Source organism: Opisthocomus hoazin, chromosome 18, assembly GCF_030867145.1.
Source record: "Opisthocomus hoazin isolate bOpiHoa1 chromosome 18, bOpiHoa1.hap1, whole genome shotgun sequence".
Taxonomy (NCBI): Eukaryota; Metazoa; Chordata; class Aves; order Opisthocomiformes; family Opisthocomidae; genus Opisthocomus; species Opisthocomus hoazin.
In genome coordinates, this window is record NC_134431.1 from 13,909,995 (window position 1) to 13,929,900 (window position 19,906).

Below are 19,906 nucleotides of genomic sequence, written 5' to 3' on the forward strand. Positions count from 1 at the left end.
AGATGCGGTCACGGTGTCACCCGGGAGAGCCACCCGTCGGGGCGGGCGGGGCAGCCAGGGGCCGCCGCCAGGGCGAGCCACCGCCTCAGAGAGCGCGCGACAGCCGCAGAGGCCGCGAGTCCGCACCTGCCCTTCCCGCCCTTTCGTAACCGCCGCCCGCACGAGCTCCGCCTCTGCCGCTGTCGCCCAGCAACGCCCCAGCCCCGAGGGCCCGGCCCCGCTGCCGACCGCGGGACATGGCGGATCGCCGCACCGACCGGCCGCGGCTCTGCAACTTCGTAGCGCAGGACGACTGCTGGTAACGGCCCCGGGCCTCCTCCGGCGCTGCTCTGCCGCCGCCTCCTTCCCCTCCCGCCCAAGGCAGCCTCGCGCTCAGCGCCCACTCTCGGGCGGGCGGAGGCTGAGGGGACTTGTCCGTGTGTTTGCCTCGTGTGTGTTTGCGAAGGACGCGTGCTCATTCGGAGGCCTGCCATCTGCAAAAAGCCCGAGGTTTCGGTACCCTCCCGTTGCCTAGTCCCGTGCTGGTACCCGAGCTGAAGCAGCACACGCTGCCCGTGTGCTCCGCTGCTTCCCTCCATTTTCCCGCCCTGCCTGTGTGGCCTGGTGCTTCCTTCCATCCTCCCACTGGGTGCCAGGAGTGGGGAGCAGGGCTGGGACAGAGCGGGGGACAAAGGGTCGTTGCATCAGTCAATAGCAAATGAAAGTGTGTATGAAAGGACATTGGTGCTTACTTTTCAAGTTTTTCAAAAGATGTGTCCTAGAAAATTTGACCTCCAATTCCTAACACAAATGTAATTTGCAAGGAAATGCTTGTTATTTTTTTTTTTATGAAAGCTTTCAAAGTCGTCTTAAATATTTCTCTGTTTGTTTCAGGAAGAAATACATTGAACGTGAACAAGAAGCTGCAAGAAGATGGTCTCACAAATGGGGATTCCTGAAAACACCTCTTGAGGAGGTAAAGTTGAATGGCGTATAATGCAACACACGAAATTTACTTGTACACAAATTTATCTGGACACAAAATCATGAGGGCACAGAAGACTAGAAAAGTACTGAGTATGCTTTAGTAAGCTAGGTTCTAACATAGGAAGTTCATTACTTTTAAGATGGGTTCAAAGTTTCAGTTCTCTGAATAAAATACGGCAAGTGGTAATTTACATGCTATGCATCTTCTGATATATGCATCTTGAGAAACATGACTCCCAGTAGTCTTAACAAGTACTAGATGCACACTGACAGGAAAATATTTCCCCTTTGTCTATCCATATGGTAGTTTAAAAATCTATGGGAAAAGGTTCTAGCTAAATAAATTTTCAGTGGGGGAATTTACAACAAACGAAAATATTTTGAGAGATGTCTATTCTCAGTGATGTTTAGATATTAGAATATAGTAGCACATAATGTTACCTTTGGAATCAAACTATTTCATTGCTAAAGAACAGGACTGCCACTGAATAGTTATAAATGTAGTTTCCATGGGGCTAGAAGTACTTCATCTGTTCTAGGATTTATTGAAAATTCCTGTAGGCATCCAAGTTAGCACCTTTGGAAACTTTGGTCCTCTAGGCTTCAACATCCATCCTCAATAACTATGGTCTCTCATGCATGCCACCTTTGCACATTACGAACAGATCTACAGCTGAGACAAACTATGCATTGTTACTACTGGTGAACATGTGTATTTAGCATTTATTAATCTTTGTTTTGTGGTCACATAAGAGATACATATAAGATCTATTTCTAGCCCTTTTTGGACCAGTGATGTAGTTAAGAGAGTTGGAATCACTCAGCAATATTTAGCCTTTTGTCTGAAATTCAGAATGACATCACTTTCTGAAACAAAAAAATACATTACAATAATTTCCAAAGCACTACAATAAGTAGTCCTGTTTTAGATGGAAAGAACAGGGAGTTCAGATGCAATGAGGGGAATGGTGTAGGTATCAGGTATTACAGCATATTTCAAAAGATAGATTCCAATTTTTAATGTTGATATTTTGGTTTTAGTTGATTGAAGATGAAAAGACAGAAAACGCAAAGCCCAAGATACAGCTTCCAGAACATCTGCAGGTTCGACCTGTGACACCTGTGGAAAAATACATTAAGGTTAGAAAATTAGATTTTAAAATTGCAATACAGCAGTATCTGTCTTAAGAAACCACACAAGCTCTAAAAATCAGTTGTCTTGTAGAGGTGGGCCTTTAACTAAAGGTCAAAGTAAATTGTATTTGCAACCTGAGCAATGCTTTAAAAGCATTCATTTAAGACAAGGAATTGCCCTTTGGATGTGGTTGTTAGTTCACAGAGCTTTCACTGTACATAATCATCTTTCTGTAAAGCACCTCCCCCATGCACTCCTCTGTGACATCTAGTAACAGAACAGCCAACTGTACAGCTTAGTACAGAAGAGTGCTCACAGAGCCTTTTTTGACTGCTGACCATTCATTGCTCAAATATACATACACATGTCTTACTTCAAGGCTTATCATAACCTTAACTCTCAGTCTTAACTATTGGTTAAGATGCAGTCATTTTTCTAGCTTTTTTAAGACCATCTTCTTTTTGGCAGAGACAATGCCACTGTCCTCTTTAGTGGCACAAATTAGTAAGAAGCCAGTTCTAATAAGCCAATTCATAACTATTTCGGTTTATATTATATGATTTATATTCACATATTCAGAATCTAAAAGTTGTCAAACAGCTGGAAATCAGAGCGGAATGTGACTGATGGTTGATTTATAAATATACAGTATCAGAATCACCAAAGAATAGGATAACTATACTACAGGCAGCTAAATCAGTGACACTGGAAAGGGAACATATGCATAAAAGGAGAAGCAGAACATGCTAGCAAAAAGGAAGGTTAGTCCACTTGGAGAAGATTAAGGAAACAAAAGAGACTGGAAATTCCTACTTGCTGAACTAGCTTTCTTTCAAAGGATTCCAATGGTGGGGAGGTAGGTGAGGAAGCAGTAAAAGCTTTTACTGAGATTAAATTGAAACAAAAATTAAGAGCTAGTGCCGAGTGTGGCAGAGAAATGAAATGGCAGCATTTCTGCCATTAGTGCTACTTGTTCTTCAGTTTTGTCTCAAGCCTCCAATTTCACTGAAGTTTACCTCTGTTTCAGCATAGTGAGGGTGTATGTGTGTTAACAAATCGCAGTTACCAGCTGCTACAGTAGCATTCGTAGCCTGGTGCATACTGAAACAGGGATCATAGTTTCAATTTCACCTCAGAATTTTTATTTGCTAAGGAAGATACAGATTAGCTGTGATTTAGGTCACCCTTTACATATTCAGAGTGAAGTTTCTGAAGTCCTTGTTCAAAACTATGTGTCTTTCTGCACATTTACCTTCACGGTAACAGCCATCCTATCTGTTCTTCTCTCTAAGTTAGATTAATAATTGCTTCTTCATAGTCCCTTCCCCCAGATCATAAGTGGTACATGATTTCCTTCATTATCCTGCTCAGTGGGTGGCACTTTTGGCCATAAAAATTATCTTTTCAGAGGAACTGCCCCACCTAAATATCATAAACCTTTTCTAATCTTGGCCAAAGAACAAAGTGAAGCAACTCTGGCAAGAGAACTGAAACATTGTTCTCTTGCTGTGTGTTTCTCTGCTAAGTCCCCAGATGCTAAAATGATATAACGTGCCCAATTGAGATGATACAGCCAAAGTAAGCACAGCAGTCAGCGAACAGAGGCTGTTGGCTTTTGTTTTGTTTCCTTTTTAGCTAGATTAGTTGCAGATTAACTTGATGCTTACCCATCTTTTAAAGCAGAAAGAAGGTGGAACAAATAAGTAGTTCTTGATGCAAAAGCCAGCTTGGTCAATAATATCTTTAGCAATTGGCCACAGAACTATTATTCTGTAGCTGCATTGCTACCAAATACATTACAGCAAGTATAAAATGCTATTTCTCCTTTTTAGAGAAGTTCACTAATTTTAAAGATTATTATTATTATTATTCGGTAAGGAGCAAAGCTAAAGCTGAAGATAAAATCATTCTCCTAATAATGTAAAGCCAGTAAATCCCTTAGAAAGGTATTAAGAAAAAATGAAAAAAAAAGAAAGTATGCTAACATACGCTACTAAACAATAACTTTGCTTTCTAATTTCCTGTTATACATACCAATTTAGGCACTAGAAGACTTTTAGAAGGGTGGTGAATGAAAGTTAGTTACTTCATTGGAATTCTGCTATTTTTCTTCTCTCTTTCCCTATGCCTTGCTATAGAACAGGACCTAAATTATTCTAATGACTTTTAAAATTACAAACTATCCTGTATTATAAATCAAATTTGCATGCAACTGGGCTATCTTTTGAAGTTCTTGTTTCTTTCCATTAATGTCAGTGTGTGATCAGGATATTAATTCATCAGGTTGCGTTTAAAACCAGTATTTTTTATAAGTTCTCATTTCCACTGTATGTAATCCATACACTACAGCACAAAAGAGGATGTTGCATGACAGAAATTACAGTCAAAACCTTTTTAATCATCAAATTCTACATGTTACTTTTATTCTAGGTGATTCCATCTCCTCCAGTACCTAAGACTACTCAGGGATTTATTGGGTGGAGATCAGCTGTTCCAGGGCTGGAACTTGAACGTGTTCAAATCCAAAGCTGCAAAGGTACCTTTTTCAAGGATTTGAAGTGGCCATGTGAGCCCTCTGACTGACATCAGGAAGTAACAGTTAGTCACATAGATCCATTAGCACTCCTCAGTCAACATTCTATAGTGGACTGCTGGACTGTTAAACACTTCTGATTTAAAAATGATTTATGTAAACATCCACAATCAATTTGGTAAAGTGCGAACATTTTAATGTAGCATTTTACTTGTAACTGATTTTTTGAAATCTATGGCATTCAAACTGTTAACACTGCTTCAGGTTTACTTAGAGGTAACAGCGAATAAACTCATACAAGGATCACAGAGCAGGTACTACTTTTCTTAGCATTTAGTAAGACTATGATTTTGAAATTTTTATCGGAAGTCTTTAAAAACCTTGTTTTGTAATGACAGAGCACATTTTCATAATTGTTTCTCCATGAAAGCCTCCATTCAGACTCAGTTTCACAGCAGCTTTTTCAAACATAAATACAGACTGCCATGTTCCTGACAATCCTACCCTGCTGCTTGTTCCAAATTCATCACTTGCTAGTATTGGAATCTGTGCTTAGAATTAGTTTTCAATCAGCACTCTGAACTGGCTCACTACTGAGTTGCTCAAATGCCTATGCTAGCACAAAAACATCTCTTTTGTATAGAAAGGGGATGAGAGGAGACAGAGAAGAGTAGCAAGTATGACTTAAATTGGCTCAAGCTGCTATGAAAATGCATCCTTACATTCGGAAAGAATTAAAAAACATTAAAAAACCACAACACAACAAACAAGAACACCTGCAGAAAAGATAATTATCAGGCTTCATCATAGTGTATCCACTGCAGCTTGAACAAAACAGGCAAATGATACATATAGTTAAGTCATAATTATTAAATGCATTTTCTTTTGTGTTGTGTGTGCCTTACAGGTAGTTTGTGTAGTTACACACGTAAGTAATTGAGTAGTTTCCAGTGCAGCTGCTTGATTGGTATAAATAAAGCATACAAAGGCCATTTAGCAAAATGAAGTCACTTTTGAAAATCAGTTTTGGTATCAAAAGGGTTTTTTCAATTAGTTGATCGGAATGCAAATGTGTTACGAAGTGTTTATGTTGCTTCAATTTTCTTTATACCAATATTTATACTACCCAGGACTCAGGGTGAAAGACTCAGAAACAGTAGGGGATTGCACCGGGAGTTGCTGGTGTAGCTACCTCAGCACTATGGAGTTCAGTCTTGCACTTCATTACCTACCTGAAGATTTGCCAGGCATTTTGGAAACTCAGAAGGAGACTCACTTAGCTGTAGCAGCTATCTGCAGGATATAGTTCTAGTTGGCTAACATGTTTAAACTGGAAGATTGTTTAAACAAATAACAGCCTCTAAGAAATCAACACAGGCAGCTCCTTATACTCCTTATTACTTAAAGACGAAAGACTTCCTCTTTAATCCTGCTGCATGATCTCCTTTGTTTGCTGCAGCTATCAATATCTACTTCTTGAGTCAGCAGTAAGTCTTTGGCTTTCATAGCAGTAGGTCAGCAGCTAGTGTTTGTTCTTTCCTTCTTCCCAAGAAATGACTCACAATGATGAACATCCCATCTATTTTTTTTACATCGAGTTCCAAATGCCCACAAAATAATAATATTTTACTTTTTCCATATTCTTTACAAATAGCAGAGAAGTGACTCATATCCTTTGGAAAGATTACCCAAGAATGAGAATACATAGCAGAAGTAACTTCAGACACATTACTTAAAAAACAGAATAAAAAATAACTTGGAAACAGACTCTGGAAATATAAGCTAAACTGTAGTTTAGCTACTAAATATAATATGTGTAAACTGTTCTTTGAACAAGCAAGATAATTGTAAGAGCAATATTTTAAATCAGTGTCCTTTCTTGTCATTGCTAGGTTTGCATCTCTATTTTAATCACACGGTTCTTCAGTTTGTTTTAAGGTCACGTGTACATTCTCTTATTCTTGTCTGATTTATATAAACATGTATAGTAAAGATTAGTATGTAATTCAGCAGCAACAAAATTATATGAAATCAGGCAAAATGAAAGGGGAGCTTCAAGACCACTGTTTTTAAAAAAATGTTGTATTAAAGAACCAAAGCTGGCACCTAATATCCAGTAGATGTTTGTATGAAGTGAAATCCAAATCCATATAAGTCACAGTTTGATTTTGAAAACCAAAATAAACTCTCTGTCCAGCATCTACAGTTGGACATTACTGAATCTTATTCCCAATGTCTGAATATTAACTCTGTACTAACAGTAAGGTTTATTATACATTCCATCCTTTAAGGTACCTTTACTTCAGGAGATACTTTGATACAGCCTAATTTGGGATGTGTAAGGAGTATTCTCTAAAATTTGAACTAATTCCCCTAACATAAATCTGTCAGTTGTTAATTGATCCATGTATGTGAGGTTTTGGTGTTCAACAATATGTGAAACTATAAACCTGACTATTTCTTTTCCCAACACTTTTAGTTTGACCCTTTATACTTGAAAAAATTGTTTAGCAGTTGTGGATTTGCAGTAGACAAAGGACTGCCCAGTCAGCTGCCCCACTGTGAATCCAAAAGGCTGATACAGAATTATTAAATCACCTTGTAATGTTTCAAACCTGGCATTTAATTTGTGGAAATTAACCTATTTATTGGAGCCAAGTTGGGCGCATAAATGTCACTGCACACCATAAAATATCACACCATCTCCAAGGTCAGGACAGTGCTAGTAAACTCAGTGCACACACTGAGGAGATACTTCAAAACAAAATTAAATCACTTCAAAAATGCAGCACAAGTCAAGACAATTTTAATTCTATATAAAAGTCTTAGACCTGTGCTTCCGTGCAAGTCAGAGCAAAATGGGATGTTTCTAAACATATATAAAAAGTTACGCAGTTTATTTTTAACTAAAATTTGAAAATAAGATGCAAGTGTATTTAGATGTCTTCTATGCTTCAATCTAAACTTTGTTTGGTGTAGTCTTTCATAAAGCTTTTCATGGTCTTAAGGTTCATGTTAGCAAAGTGGCATGCATATCAATTCCTCCTTAGTTGACTAAAATTTTTCAGAAAAGTGAAGCGTTCTTGTCTTTCGACTGTTGTTTTCAGATAAAGTAGTTGTTTAGTAACGGGCTCATTTTAAAGAGGAACTATGGATGATGCTTTCAGAATTGCATATGCAAAAATTTTACAGTATTTGATACACAGTCACCACAGCAAGACATGAAAATAGGTCAGCCATACATCTTTTGCCACCATGGATGTGTGTCTGCATATACTTTCCTGGGTGTGTGATGAAAAAATAGTAGAGGCTTAAATGAAAGTTGTGTTTAAGTTAAAGAACTATGAAATCCAAATTATCTTTCTCACAAGCACTTGCTTTATGAACAACAAAACTGGGTGACAAAAACCTGGTGCATTTTCCTTCATAATGTGTTCTTTTCTGTACTGTTAAAACTGGCATAGAGCTGGCACTTGCTATTTATAATTTCATTAATATATGATATTCTACCGGGAGCTCATAGTTGAAAGATTATTATTTATTTAAAATGCATTTTTGCATCAGAGAATAAAGATTTTTCATTAGATGATAGTGAAAAGATTATTCTGAATAAGTAGCACTACTCAAATTACAGTCACCATACAAGTGTTGCTGTACCTTTTGAAAGAAACAAAATGAAAACCAACCACAGCATGTGCATAGCTAATTGATCTAGCTACTGTAAAATGTGGCTGCTTAGAGAATAAATCTAATCACTATTCTGCACGAGACATTTCTACAAAGTTCCATGCCGTGACTATCCTAATGGATACCCACTGCAGTCCTGAGTTTGTGCAAAAATTACTGTCTCCAGTTACAGCTGTTGGCTACTCTTGTCAGCCTGAAGTAACTTTAATTCTGAAATCATTTGCCGTACAAAACAGAGGAGGTAGATTTTTTTTTCTTTTCAGAGACCTAAGGCTCCCCATTCAGACACATCATTTCCCCCTTTAGTGAAGGATTCTTTGTGGTTTCTTCCACATTCTGAAAAGTACCAAAGCGACAAACACTAGTCTAACATGCTCATTCGCAACCAGACCAGAAATCTCTACTTCCATATGAAGCCAAGCCCAGGTCACTTCTTGCATTAAGTTCCTAAATATATTGTATTTAGTTCCCCTTGAAACCTTAAGTGTCAGTGTAGCAAGACAGATAAGGCCCGCTCACAGACTATTACCTTCTTCCTGACTCCTGTGGTTTTCACATCCCATCAAATTGTTATTTAACTAGTTGAAAGCATGTCAAACCATTTCATAGGACCACAGTGTAATAAACTGCACTGAAAGATGCAGTGAAACTGATCAGGTCGCCATTGCGCTGTGAAACTGATCAGGTCGCCAGTGAACAAAACATTGCCCCTCCAGTCTGCTCTATCACACATGGAAAACACCAGCAGTATTGAAAAATAAATTCAAAACAAACCCACAAACTCTGTGAAAACACCACAAATCTGATTCACCTTGCATCAGTGAAACAAATCAGTGGAAAGGATCGTTATTTTTGTCAGATGAATTGGAGATAATTTTGACCTTTTTCAGGTTTCAGGCTTCTCACCCATGTCTCAAGGCTCATCCTGTTGCACAGAGAATAGGTCAAAGAGATTAAAAGAATGCTTTTTCCTGTATGCCTTAGTGGTAGATTTATTTCCATAAGGGTTTCCAAATGGAAATTCTCCGATACAACCTGAAGAGTACCATAGGGCAGCTTTTCATCTCAGTGCGGAAAGGTGTAAAGTTGCCACCTTTGAAGACACACTTACCAGTCTGAGCACTGGATTTTACAGGCTCTGACAGAGTATGGAATGTCCAAAACCATCCCCCGATGGTGGTAAGCCACTGGACAGAAGCTAGAGGCTGTGTTCATGAAGAGTTTTCTGAAGCATCTGCATTTTCCTCTGCACCATCCACAAACTGCGATGGCTTCACATGGCCACCATGCAATGCTGTAACTTATGGACAGCATCTCAGCATTTAGGGAAAGAGTTCACCAGATGTTCAGAGAAGAAGGACGAGATGGGGTCAGACCATCTCATAAGTATAAAAGTGAGCATAGCAGGTTAATGTAATTTCTTATCATTTAAGCAAATGCAGCTGTATTTACTATAACGCGCAAAATTCTGGCTGAACATACAAGACAACGTGTTCTTCAGAACATCACTTCAAAAGGTTGTAAAGCAGGTTAGCAATAAGCATCATTATGTCTGATCCCCACTGTAAGATTTTTCCAGCCTTTAATGCTTTAGTTGTTCTTAAATCAGTATGTTGATCTCAAAAGTAACATTGTACAGCCTTAGTAAACCTTCTAAAAGTACAAAACAATCACTGTGTTTAGCGACAGCACAGGAAATTATAGATCAAAGCTGGTTGTTACTTCTTGGTGCTTTTTTTTTTCTCTTATAAGAGATGAGAGCATACGAAAAATTTGAGTTTAGAATAACCACGCTTCCTACTCTTCGGAAATGCATAATAGAGGTTACATTTTATGGAAGAGGTGTGCTAGTACAATTATAGTACAATACATTAAAATATCTCTTTTAGAGAGTATCTCTGAGGATAATTACCTGTCATATCTTTTATATAATTTAAGTTTATTACTCCTGACTTGTGTCAGTAACAAAAAGCTCAGGATTTTAAGGTTAGCTAAGAAAAAGGTAATCATGTTTCACACAAGAGTGATGCGTTTCTTTTTTCATTTCAGTAAAATTTCTTCATTTCCTGGTACAAACTAAGAAAGCTGTCCAAGTTTTTGCTTCATTTCTCCACAATTTAAAATGATCCATAATAAATAAATAACTTAAAAATATTAGGTTTACTTTTAAAAATAATCAGCATAAAGATATTACATGGTAAAGGTGTAAGCTGATGCTGCCACAGGCAGGGAGCTAAAATGGAAGACTGAAATTCCTTCCAGCCCTACTTTCCTATGTCTCTGTAAGACCCAGAAGACAGCAGCATCCCCGGGTGCCTTACATGTTCCTCAGGCATTTTCAGTGTTGTGCTACAAACCATACTGAAGCATATCTAAAGCCCTATGACACCCAAACCTTTGAATACTTGGATGCCTATCCAAGCCTTAGATCAGACACCGGCAAAAACATTTACCCAACTGAAGTTGCTAAGGCTTGCTCTGAATTCACTCTAAGCCAACGGATCTTAAATGTATTCAATAGCCATTGTACACTTAAGGCAATAATGAGGCAAGCTATTGTTTTAGGGATTTTCAGGTTTGTATTTATTCATTTCATTGTTTTGGAATGGAGAGAAGGGATTACATCGGTAAACCTGGAGTCCAGGAAATGAATGGTAATAAGGGAGATGCAGTTTTATCATGTTTATTGTGAAGCAGCTCACTGGCTCTCTATTGTTTCTTTACCACATGACAACCTTATGTATTCTGGTTTAGGTGAGGTGCACACTGCATATACATCTATGTTGAAATCTGGCTGAAATTTTGAAGTGATTAGTCAGTACACTGTGTTTTTATTAATGTAAATTACACCTTATGGTCTCAAGTTGCGTGTGTTGCCCAAGTTTGATTCAACTTTGAATTGGACCCTTTCCCTCATATTTCTCCCTCCATGCTTTATCTGCTTCACTAAAGAAGTGAAATAAACTAAACGAGTCACTAATGGTTAAAATAAACCTAGGAACTTCAAAGCACAAAAATAGATGCAACCATGAATAAATAAACATGAAGAATCTTCATTCCTCCCCCTGTCCTTTTCCGTTAGGTGCCTCCATGGATACCAGCTTCGCTGGGTGGAATTCACTGCAGGATCAGGCCTTGCAGGTACCAGGCTGGGTTTTTAACAGCTCCGATAACAGCATTGTTCAGTGCTCTAATGCAGGGAGCGTAGCAGTGGCCATTTTCTCTCTCTACCTCCTTGATAAAGGCTCTTTATGTGATCCATTTTTCTGAGCCTGCTTTCCAAAACAATCATTGTGGAGAGCATCCTCGCACCCAAACAAGATGTGGCAGCCGGCACCCCAGGCCCTGCACACCCCCGTCCGTCTCCCGCTTCTTGGGGCGCTGCCTCCCGGCTGCCGTATGACACCCAGCCCATCCATCCGCCGGGAGCCCGCTGCTCCAGCCCGACCGAGACCTGACAGTGCCTTCTCACTTCTCGCAGGCTGAGCGCGGCCCCCCCTTCTCCTCCTGAAGTGAGAGACGGTTAATGCTTTTATTCCCCACCGGGGAGCAAGATGAACCCAGCTCGCTAGTGAATCTCCTTTGCTTGCTGACATGCGTCAGACACAACATTCTCATCCTTAAAAGCTGGAGTGAAAACAAAAACAAAGCAAGAGCCCAAAAAACCCAGTGAGCTACAGTCCCTGTCTGGAAAAATTAAGCAGCCATTATGCTCTTATTGCCAGTGCACAGTCATGTCCTTTGTTTAAATGAAAGCTGTAGTAATTTCTTGTGCTCCCCATCATGTGCATTACAGCTTCCATCTTATCATTATACTTGCTTAATGAACAAACCCCACATATTTACAGTGCTTAGTAGAAGCCAAGATACAGCTGACAGGCTGGAGAGAAAGCGGGGAGGAACACTGTTCATCAGTTCACTTGGGCAGAGAGTTGTTGTCCCCAACCACATTTCCTTCCTGGCAAAGCTGGGAGTTCTCTGTGGCAGCACATCTTCGGGGGCAACAAAATACCCTTTCTTGCTCAGCACAAGTCCTGAGAAGTCAGGCTGGCTGTGCTGCTTCTGTCCCAGGAGAAATGGAGGTGTATGAGCAGTGGTGTTGCTGGGTCAGGGACTGGGAGGAGGAGGAACTCTGACACCCCCTGCTCTTTCCCTGCAGCGCAAAGCTCCAGGAGATGGGCCCTGAATTTTTAACATAGGAAAATTCACTTTAGCCTGCACTTCTGGGGGGTCTTGAGCCAGCTCTGACCAGTGCATAGTGCCAGGATAAAGGGAGCACATCGCAGTGTGAACTGGACAATAACTTGGCTCTCAAGCAGCACCGCTGATGTTTTTGTTCTCCTAGAAGCTGTGTCCTTAATAATTTGAGTTACTTGTATGCAAATGAGAAAAGTTTCACTAGCTCTCACCATAGTTCTGACCAAAACTGTTTTTTTCACCACCTTTGTTTGTCCCTCTATTTGTTTAACGTAGGAGTGCCAAGAAAATAAGCATTTTAATCAGATAGTTGCTAGCAATGGACAGCTCGAGACTTAACTCCTTCATCCTGGTTCAGTGCTATTTAACTTGAGAGGGAACAATCTTCTTCATGCTCAGCAAATCACAATTGAAATGTTCATCATGCATTTGTGCAGCATTTTATGTTAAGAGACTCAAGAAGGAGAAAGGATTGCCTAAAACTGCTTGCAGTTCTCCTTTCATTTGCACCGTTGGAGTCATTGCAAATCAGTCATTCACTGTCAATAGCGACAGGCATTACCAGGCTGGTTCTGCTCACGCTGTTTGCTGCTGGGGAGTCACACTCTGTAGTGCTGTGTGCACCTCTTGGCTTACTGGTGCTGCTGGAGTTAACAGTCTGTTGAGGCTTTGTGGAACACAGAAGACACCAAATTACAGAAATACTGCAATTATTTGAAATGTATTTTATATTCATTTCATGTCTGTATGTTGCAGTATTGCTGTCATTGTTTTGGAGCTGAATAATGCACATGCAGATAGTAGTCATGGATGTGACAGAAGCATCTGAATATGAGAAAGGGTCTTCAAACCTAGTGAGCCAAACCACTTTCTGTTTTGAAGAAGGGCTCCGTATTGATGATTTTCACATTTTTTAATGTGAAAAGGTAAATAAATACACCCTGCTGCCTTGTAAGCTTATGCCTACTGAATGGTCCCCGTAAGGCCAAGTGACAGCCACTTTACAGTTTGTCCTATACCTCAGGTTCCAAAAGGTGGTTTTGTTCATCTGGTCTCACCTAAACCCAGTGGGTTTTGGATACCTGACATAAAACACATCAGAACTACTATCTGGCAGCACTGGACTGGATTGTGAACCTTCCCGGGTCTGTGCTTCTAAGAAACAGTTTTGCTTTTAGACTTAGGCTGACTCTCAGATCCTCTAATCAAGTTGCCACTTGAGGCAGGATCATATCTATCCAAAATGCAGAGAACAGGTTTACAGCCATACTTAATCACAAATGCTCCTTAAATTAAGCCTAGACAACAGTTGACCTAGGGCCTGCAGAGCCAGAGTATCATAAAAGGATAGGAAGCCAGTAAGATTAGAGTACAGGGCAGGATATGCTACTTTACAAAAGACCCACAAATGGGTGAAATAGAGTTAAAAAATAAGTTCTTTGTAAGACATCATGAAATATTAAAGCTTGTAAGACTGTAGTTCCAGTTAAGATCTCTCACAACACCAATAAAACAAGCCAGCTTCACTTTCTCTCCTGATGACTACAGACTTCTCTATAAAGTTGCAGCTTTATTATGCATAATTCAATTCCATCAACTGCTTTTCTTTATTATCCCTACTAATTATGCACACATACACTTGTCATTTATTAGAATATATAAATCACGCCCAAAGAACTGCAAAGAATTGCGTACACATTTCCTGTGTAAGAAAAATGGAAAAATCAGTCAGGCCAATCAGGAATTTATCTACTCCCCCATCCCATTCTGGATTTGGAGGTGTTTGTACAGATTCAGAAGCCACCTCTGAATTCTGTCTGAATCTCTCTTTGGTACAAGGGCATTAATTAGCTGTATTACATAATGTATTACAACACCTTTAAATGGTTTTTATTTCCAAAAAATAAGGCTAGATGCACGGAATTTTTTGTGCTTCTAACAGCATATTGATGACAACACAGTAACTCAATTTGTTGCTTGATTCTGGCTCAGAGAGACTAAGGTCAGTGATGTTTGATATTTCACATGGATTAGTTTTAAACTTCTATGATCATGATTCAGGACTGCAGTCAAAATTCAGACCTTTAAATGATAGACTACAGGATCCTTGTTTTTTCCACAAAGCTACAGAGGGAGCTTGGGCAATCAAGTCTTCTCTTTAGACATCAAAGGTAGTTGTCTGAAATTAGTCAGTGTGGCTAACCCCTCCAAGGCGAGACACCAGGGCAGTATAGGAAGACAGCACACTGAACTTGTTCCTCCTGAGCCCACATTTACTGTGCTGACTGACTGCTCACCCTTCCCTTCCAGAACATCTGCACAGAACAAAACTAAGCAAAAGACTTCGAATGTTTTTTTCAGCACATATCTATATCTATAATCTATAGATTAACTATAGAATATAATTAGTCTCATCTGTACATCATGGGATGTCAAAAACAACAAGAAGGGCTTCTTCAGCTACATCAGCAGCAAAAGGAAGGCTAGGGACAATGTGGGGCCGCTGCTGAATGAGGCAGGTGTCCTGGTGATGGAGGATGCAGAGAAGGCAGAGCTACTGAATGCCGCCTTTGCTTCAGTCTTCAGTGCCAAGGCCGGCCCTCAGGAATCCCAGGCCCCGGAGGTAAGAAAGGAAGCCTACAGAGAGGATGACTTTCCCTTGGTCGAGGAGGACTGTGTGAGGGATTGCTTAAGCAATCTGGATGTCCACAAATCCATGGGCCCCGATGGAATGCACCCACGAGTGCTGAGGGAGCTGGTGGATGTCATTGCTGAGCCACTCTCCATCATCTTTGAGAGGTCCTGGAGGACAGGAGAGGTGCCCGAGGACTGGAAAAAGGCCAGTGTCACTCCAATCCTCAAAAAGGGCAAGAAGGAGGACCCAGGGAACTACAGGCTGGTCAGCCTCACCTCCATCCTGGGAAAGGTGATGGAGCAGCTTATCCTGGGGGTCATCAACAAGCAAGTGGAGGAAAAGAAGGTTATCAGGAGTAGTCAGCATGGATTCATCAAGGGGATATCATGCCTGACCAATCTGATAGCTTTCTACGATGGCATGACTGGCTAGGTAGATGAGGGGAGAGCAGTGGATGTTGTCTACCGAGACTTCAGCAAGGCTTTCAACATGGTCTCCCATAACATCCTCCTAGGGAAGCTCAGGAAGTGTGGGCTAGATGAGTGGTTGGTGAGGTGGATTGAGAACTGGCTGAATGGCAGAACTCAGAGGGTTGTCATCAGCGGCACTGAGTCTAGTTGGAGGCTGGTAACAAGTGGTGTCCCCCAGGGGTCAGTACTGGGCCCAGCCTTGTTTAACTTCTTCATCAACAACCTGGATGAAGAGTTAGAATGTACTCTCAGCAAGTTTGCTGATGACACCAAACTGGCAGGTGTGGTAGATACACCAGAAGGCTGTGCTACCATTCAGCGTGACCTGGACAGGCTGGAAAGTCGGGCAGAGAGGAACCTGATGAGGTTCAACAAAGGCAAATGCAGGGTCCTGCACGTGGGGAGGAACAACCCCATGCATCAGTACAGCTCTGGGGTGGACCTGCTGGAGAGCAGCTCTGCGGAGAGGGACCTGGGTGTCCTGGTGGACGACAGGTTAACCATGAGCCAGCAGTGTGCCCTGGCTGCCCAGAAGGCCAGTGGCATTCTGGGATGCATTAGGAGGAGTGTGGCCAGCAGGTCGAGGGAGGTTCTCCTTCCCCTCTACACTGCCCTGGTGAGGCCTCATCTGGAGTACTGTGTCCAGTTCTGAGCTCCCCAGTTCAAAAATGATGAGGAGCTACTGGAGAGAGTCCAGCGGCGGGCTACGAGGATGATGAGGGGACTGGAGCATCTCTCCTATGAGGAAAGGCTGAGGGAGGTGGGCTTGTTCAGCCTGAAGAAGAGAAGGCTGCAAGGGGACCTAATATATGTTTATAAATATCTCAAGGGTGGGTGGCAGGAGGATGGGGCCAAGCTCTTTTCAGTAGTGCCCAGCGACAGGACAAGGGGCAATGGGCACAAACTGAAGCAGAGGAAGTTCCGTCTGAACACGAGGAAGAATTTCTTCCCTCTGAGGGTGATGGAGCCCTGGAACAGGCTGCCCAGGGAGGTGGTGGAGTCTCCTTCTCTGGAGATATTCAAGACCTGCCTGGACAAGGTCCTGTGCAGCCTGCTGTAGGTGACCCTGCTTTGGCAGGAGGGTTGGACTAGATAACCCACAGAGGTCCCTTCCAACCCCTACTATTCTGTGATTCTGTGATCATATTTGCAAGGTGTCAAGATAGCACATACTCCAGAGGCATTTACGTACAGTGAAAAATACAATGCCTGCAAGTTTCTCTCTTCTCTCTCAGAGGAGAAAGACTTGACAGGCCACTGTAATGGATGGTTTATTTGTTTGTGGTATTGATTTATTAATTTGTTACATGCTAATCATTAATCAGCATCTGGTGCTCAGACAATACAGAAGGTCAGACAATCAGCCATGCAGTTTATTACCCCCTGGCCTGCCATCTCTTCTCCAGAACTCACAGAGAAGATTGAGTTTGTTAAAACACCAAACAGGCAGATGAATTGAACTTCAAGCCCAGGAGGGTGATGTTTCATAAACTAAATGCCAGCACTGTTTTGCACTCCTTGGGTTGAGCCCAGACATGAAAGCACTCCTAACTAGATCAGGGAGCGCTTGCCTCATGTCCCTAAGGTCAGAATTTGGCTAAACATATGCAGAACATGTTTGGCTTGTTACACACGTGCATATTAAATCTACATTCAGCAGCAAGGGATCGCAAAGCCAATATATGGTAAAGATACTGGAATTTGACTTCAAAGATCAGGATGCAATTCCACGGACTCCCAGGGTGACTTTGGCCACAACAGTCGCTCTCCCTACTTCAGTTCCCATCTGTAAAAAGCAAAAAAAACATCCCTCATTTTTACTTCACCCATCTTTGCCATTTAGACTCAGAGTTCTTTGTAGTGGTGTCTCTCTCTCAAAATACATCCAGCTCCCAGCACACAATGTCCTCCTCAGAACAGCCTTATGGAGATGTATGAAAAAAACCCCAAACCTTATAAAATATCCACTGATGAGATAAGACCACCAGCACAACAATGCAGTGAGCAGCTGTAATCTGTGGGAGGCTTATTTCTCTTTGCCATAAACGCTGTCTATTTTTCAAGGCACAAGTTATTCCCTTTCACAGAACAGTGAACTCAGTATCTGCAGACAACTTGCCTTCCAACCAGCACATTTTTCAAAGGCTCACAGTAGTTTGTGACATTAAATAGAAGGTGACACATCTTAATGACAAATATTAATACTAGCCTGCTTGATTAACATAATTTGTTTCTTCATTGGATATTTTATTCCAGATGAGCTGCTTTTCATCCATATTTTCTAGGGGTAAAAATATGCATTCTGACGCACAATGCTAATGTGGCCTCTGCAATGACCTCTTGTCTCTGTAACTTTTCATTCTCACCTCTCGTTCTCTTCAGTGCATGAAATGAGCTCTAGCAGCATCTATTGGTCAAGAGTCTCATACATTGGATACCCATCAAGGCTTTTAGGGTGTTTAGCACAGGCAAAAGGTCTAGTCCTATGATACACACATTTAAATTTAGCACTAAACTGGCAGAAAAAAAAAGAGAAAAATATGTAAAATGTCACTTTCTGACAAGCAGAAAATTAGAATTCATTCCCCTGAGAATTAAATGGACTTTTCTGCTTCCAGTCACTAACTATGACAAGGTTAACATTTTTCAGTCTAATGACTAAGGACATTAAGCGTGCATGTGACTAAGAAATAAAATTACTAGAGGGTATTAGCTAAGTGTGTGACAACAGCCCAAACTGACAACAAAACTCCAAGGATGCAGATTCTGACTAACACTGACCATTTGCCGTGGAGAACCAATGGGTAACAGAAACATGGGGTACAAGTACGTGGAGGTCATCTTTCTTTTATTATTACAACAACATAAGCAATCACAACAAGATGTACGTCTCTGGGTGGGGGTAGAGCGCATCTGAAAGTGCATCAGCATGCTTCCAGTATCCCAGGCAGGGATGGTGAACTGGGCAGCCAGTTAATCAGAGGCCACAAAAGCCCAAAGAGACCCAGAAAACAAAAAATTCCAAGTGCATCCCTTATTTCCTCAAGGATTCTTTCACCACTCCCCATTCATGACTTAATTCTGATATAAGGATTAGGGTATCAGATCAAGTTATCATTTGTGAATTGCCTTAGCTTCTGTCCTTCCTAGTTCAGTTTTCCCTGCAGCTCCTCACTGCCATACTCAACTGTGGTAAACACAACACATGCAGCTATGGTTTCCAGACAATAATGGATTTCCATCTAACACAGCACCGAGCAGGGAGGACTCCAAGTAAAAGAAAAGTCTATGTGTTGTTGATATGCCCTAGGTATTAAGATACTGGAGATTATCAACTATTGGGAATATTTCTGGATACAAATGAAATTGGGGCAGTAGAAGGTAAGACAGGAAGATTATATTTTGAAGTATCTAATGTGTTCTGTGAAAAATAAGTGTAAAAATGATGTTTAGAGATATGGGTCAAGTTTGAGAAAGCACTATTAAACAGGGGTTGTTAATGTGTTATCTAACAGAATGAAGAAAGCTGCGAGGTCATCAACAGACTTCAGTGCGGAGAGCTCTCCTTTTATTATTTCGGCCTTTGATTGGGCTTCAGAAGCTACTTGGCCACAACGGAGAAAAATCTAAAGCTTACAATTTTAGAGACAAATTAAACATTCAAAAAACAAAAATAAACAAAAATAGACATTAGAAGTAAAAAGAGAGAAAGAAAACCAGAAGAAAACAAGTACTTTCAAAACCATGGAATCTACCTCCAGGTTAGCCAACTGGAAAGATCCACCAATTTCTCTTTGCTTTACTGTGGCCCAGCAGGGTGCTCATTAGTCTGAAACAACACAGTTTTTGATTTTTCTAGTCTGAAGGCAGTGTGACCGACTATTAGGCAGCTCAGTTACAGATCATGTTTCCTGTTAACATCAAAAGCTGGATTCTCCTCTACTCATCTGCAGCTAGCAGACACGCATCTTACAGCCTCTGAAGGATTTTTGCTTGGTCAAACTAGCATGAAAGGATTCCTGTGTGTTTTTACACCAATAGATAAGGTCTGACTCTGTCCCTCTAATTCATGCTAGCATGGCTATATTCCTTCCATCTCCCTCTTTGCCTTGCTCCCAGAAAGAGGTACAACTGTATCTGAAGATCTTCACAGTGAAAGATCATTTTAAACCCAGCTCTGATTTACAAGCCAGTTCATGGATTGACAACGCTGAACAGGACCGGCCATTTCTCAGCCATGCAGCAAGCGCAGCTGTAGAGCTGAGCCTTGTCAGAAGGGAAGC

General features: G+C 41.0%; 1 protein-coding gene across 1 annotated transcript; it reads left to right on the forward strand.

Moving 5' to 3' along the window:
* The first annotated feature begins 219 nt into the window (after nucleotides 1–219).
* On the forward strand, nucleotides 220–7,035 carry CIMIP1 (ciliary microtubule inner protein 1). The gene is made up of 4 exons (XM_075438752.1): nucleotides 220–298; nucleotides 874–955; nucleotides 2,008–2,106; nucleotides 4,532–7,035. Exons 1-4 carry the CDS (start codon nucleotides 237–239, stop codon nucleotides 4,682–4,684), a joined length of 396 nt encoding a protein of 131 aa, XP_075294867.1. The 5' UTR covers nucleotides 220–236; the 3' UTR covers nucleotides 4,685–7,035.
* Nucleotides 7,036–19,906: the final 12,871 nt, after the last annotated feature.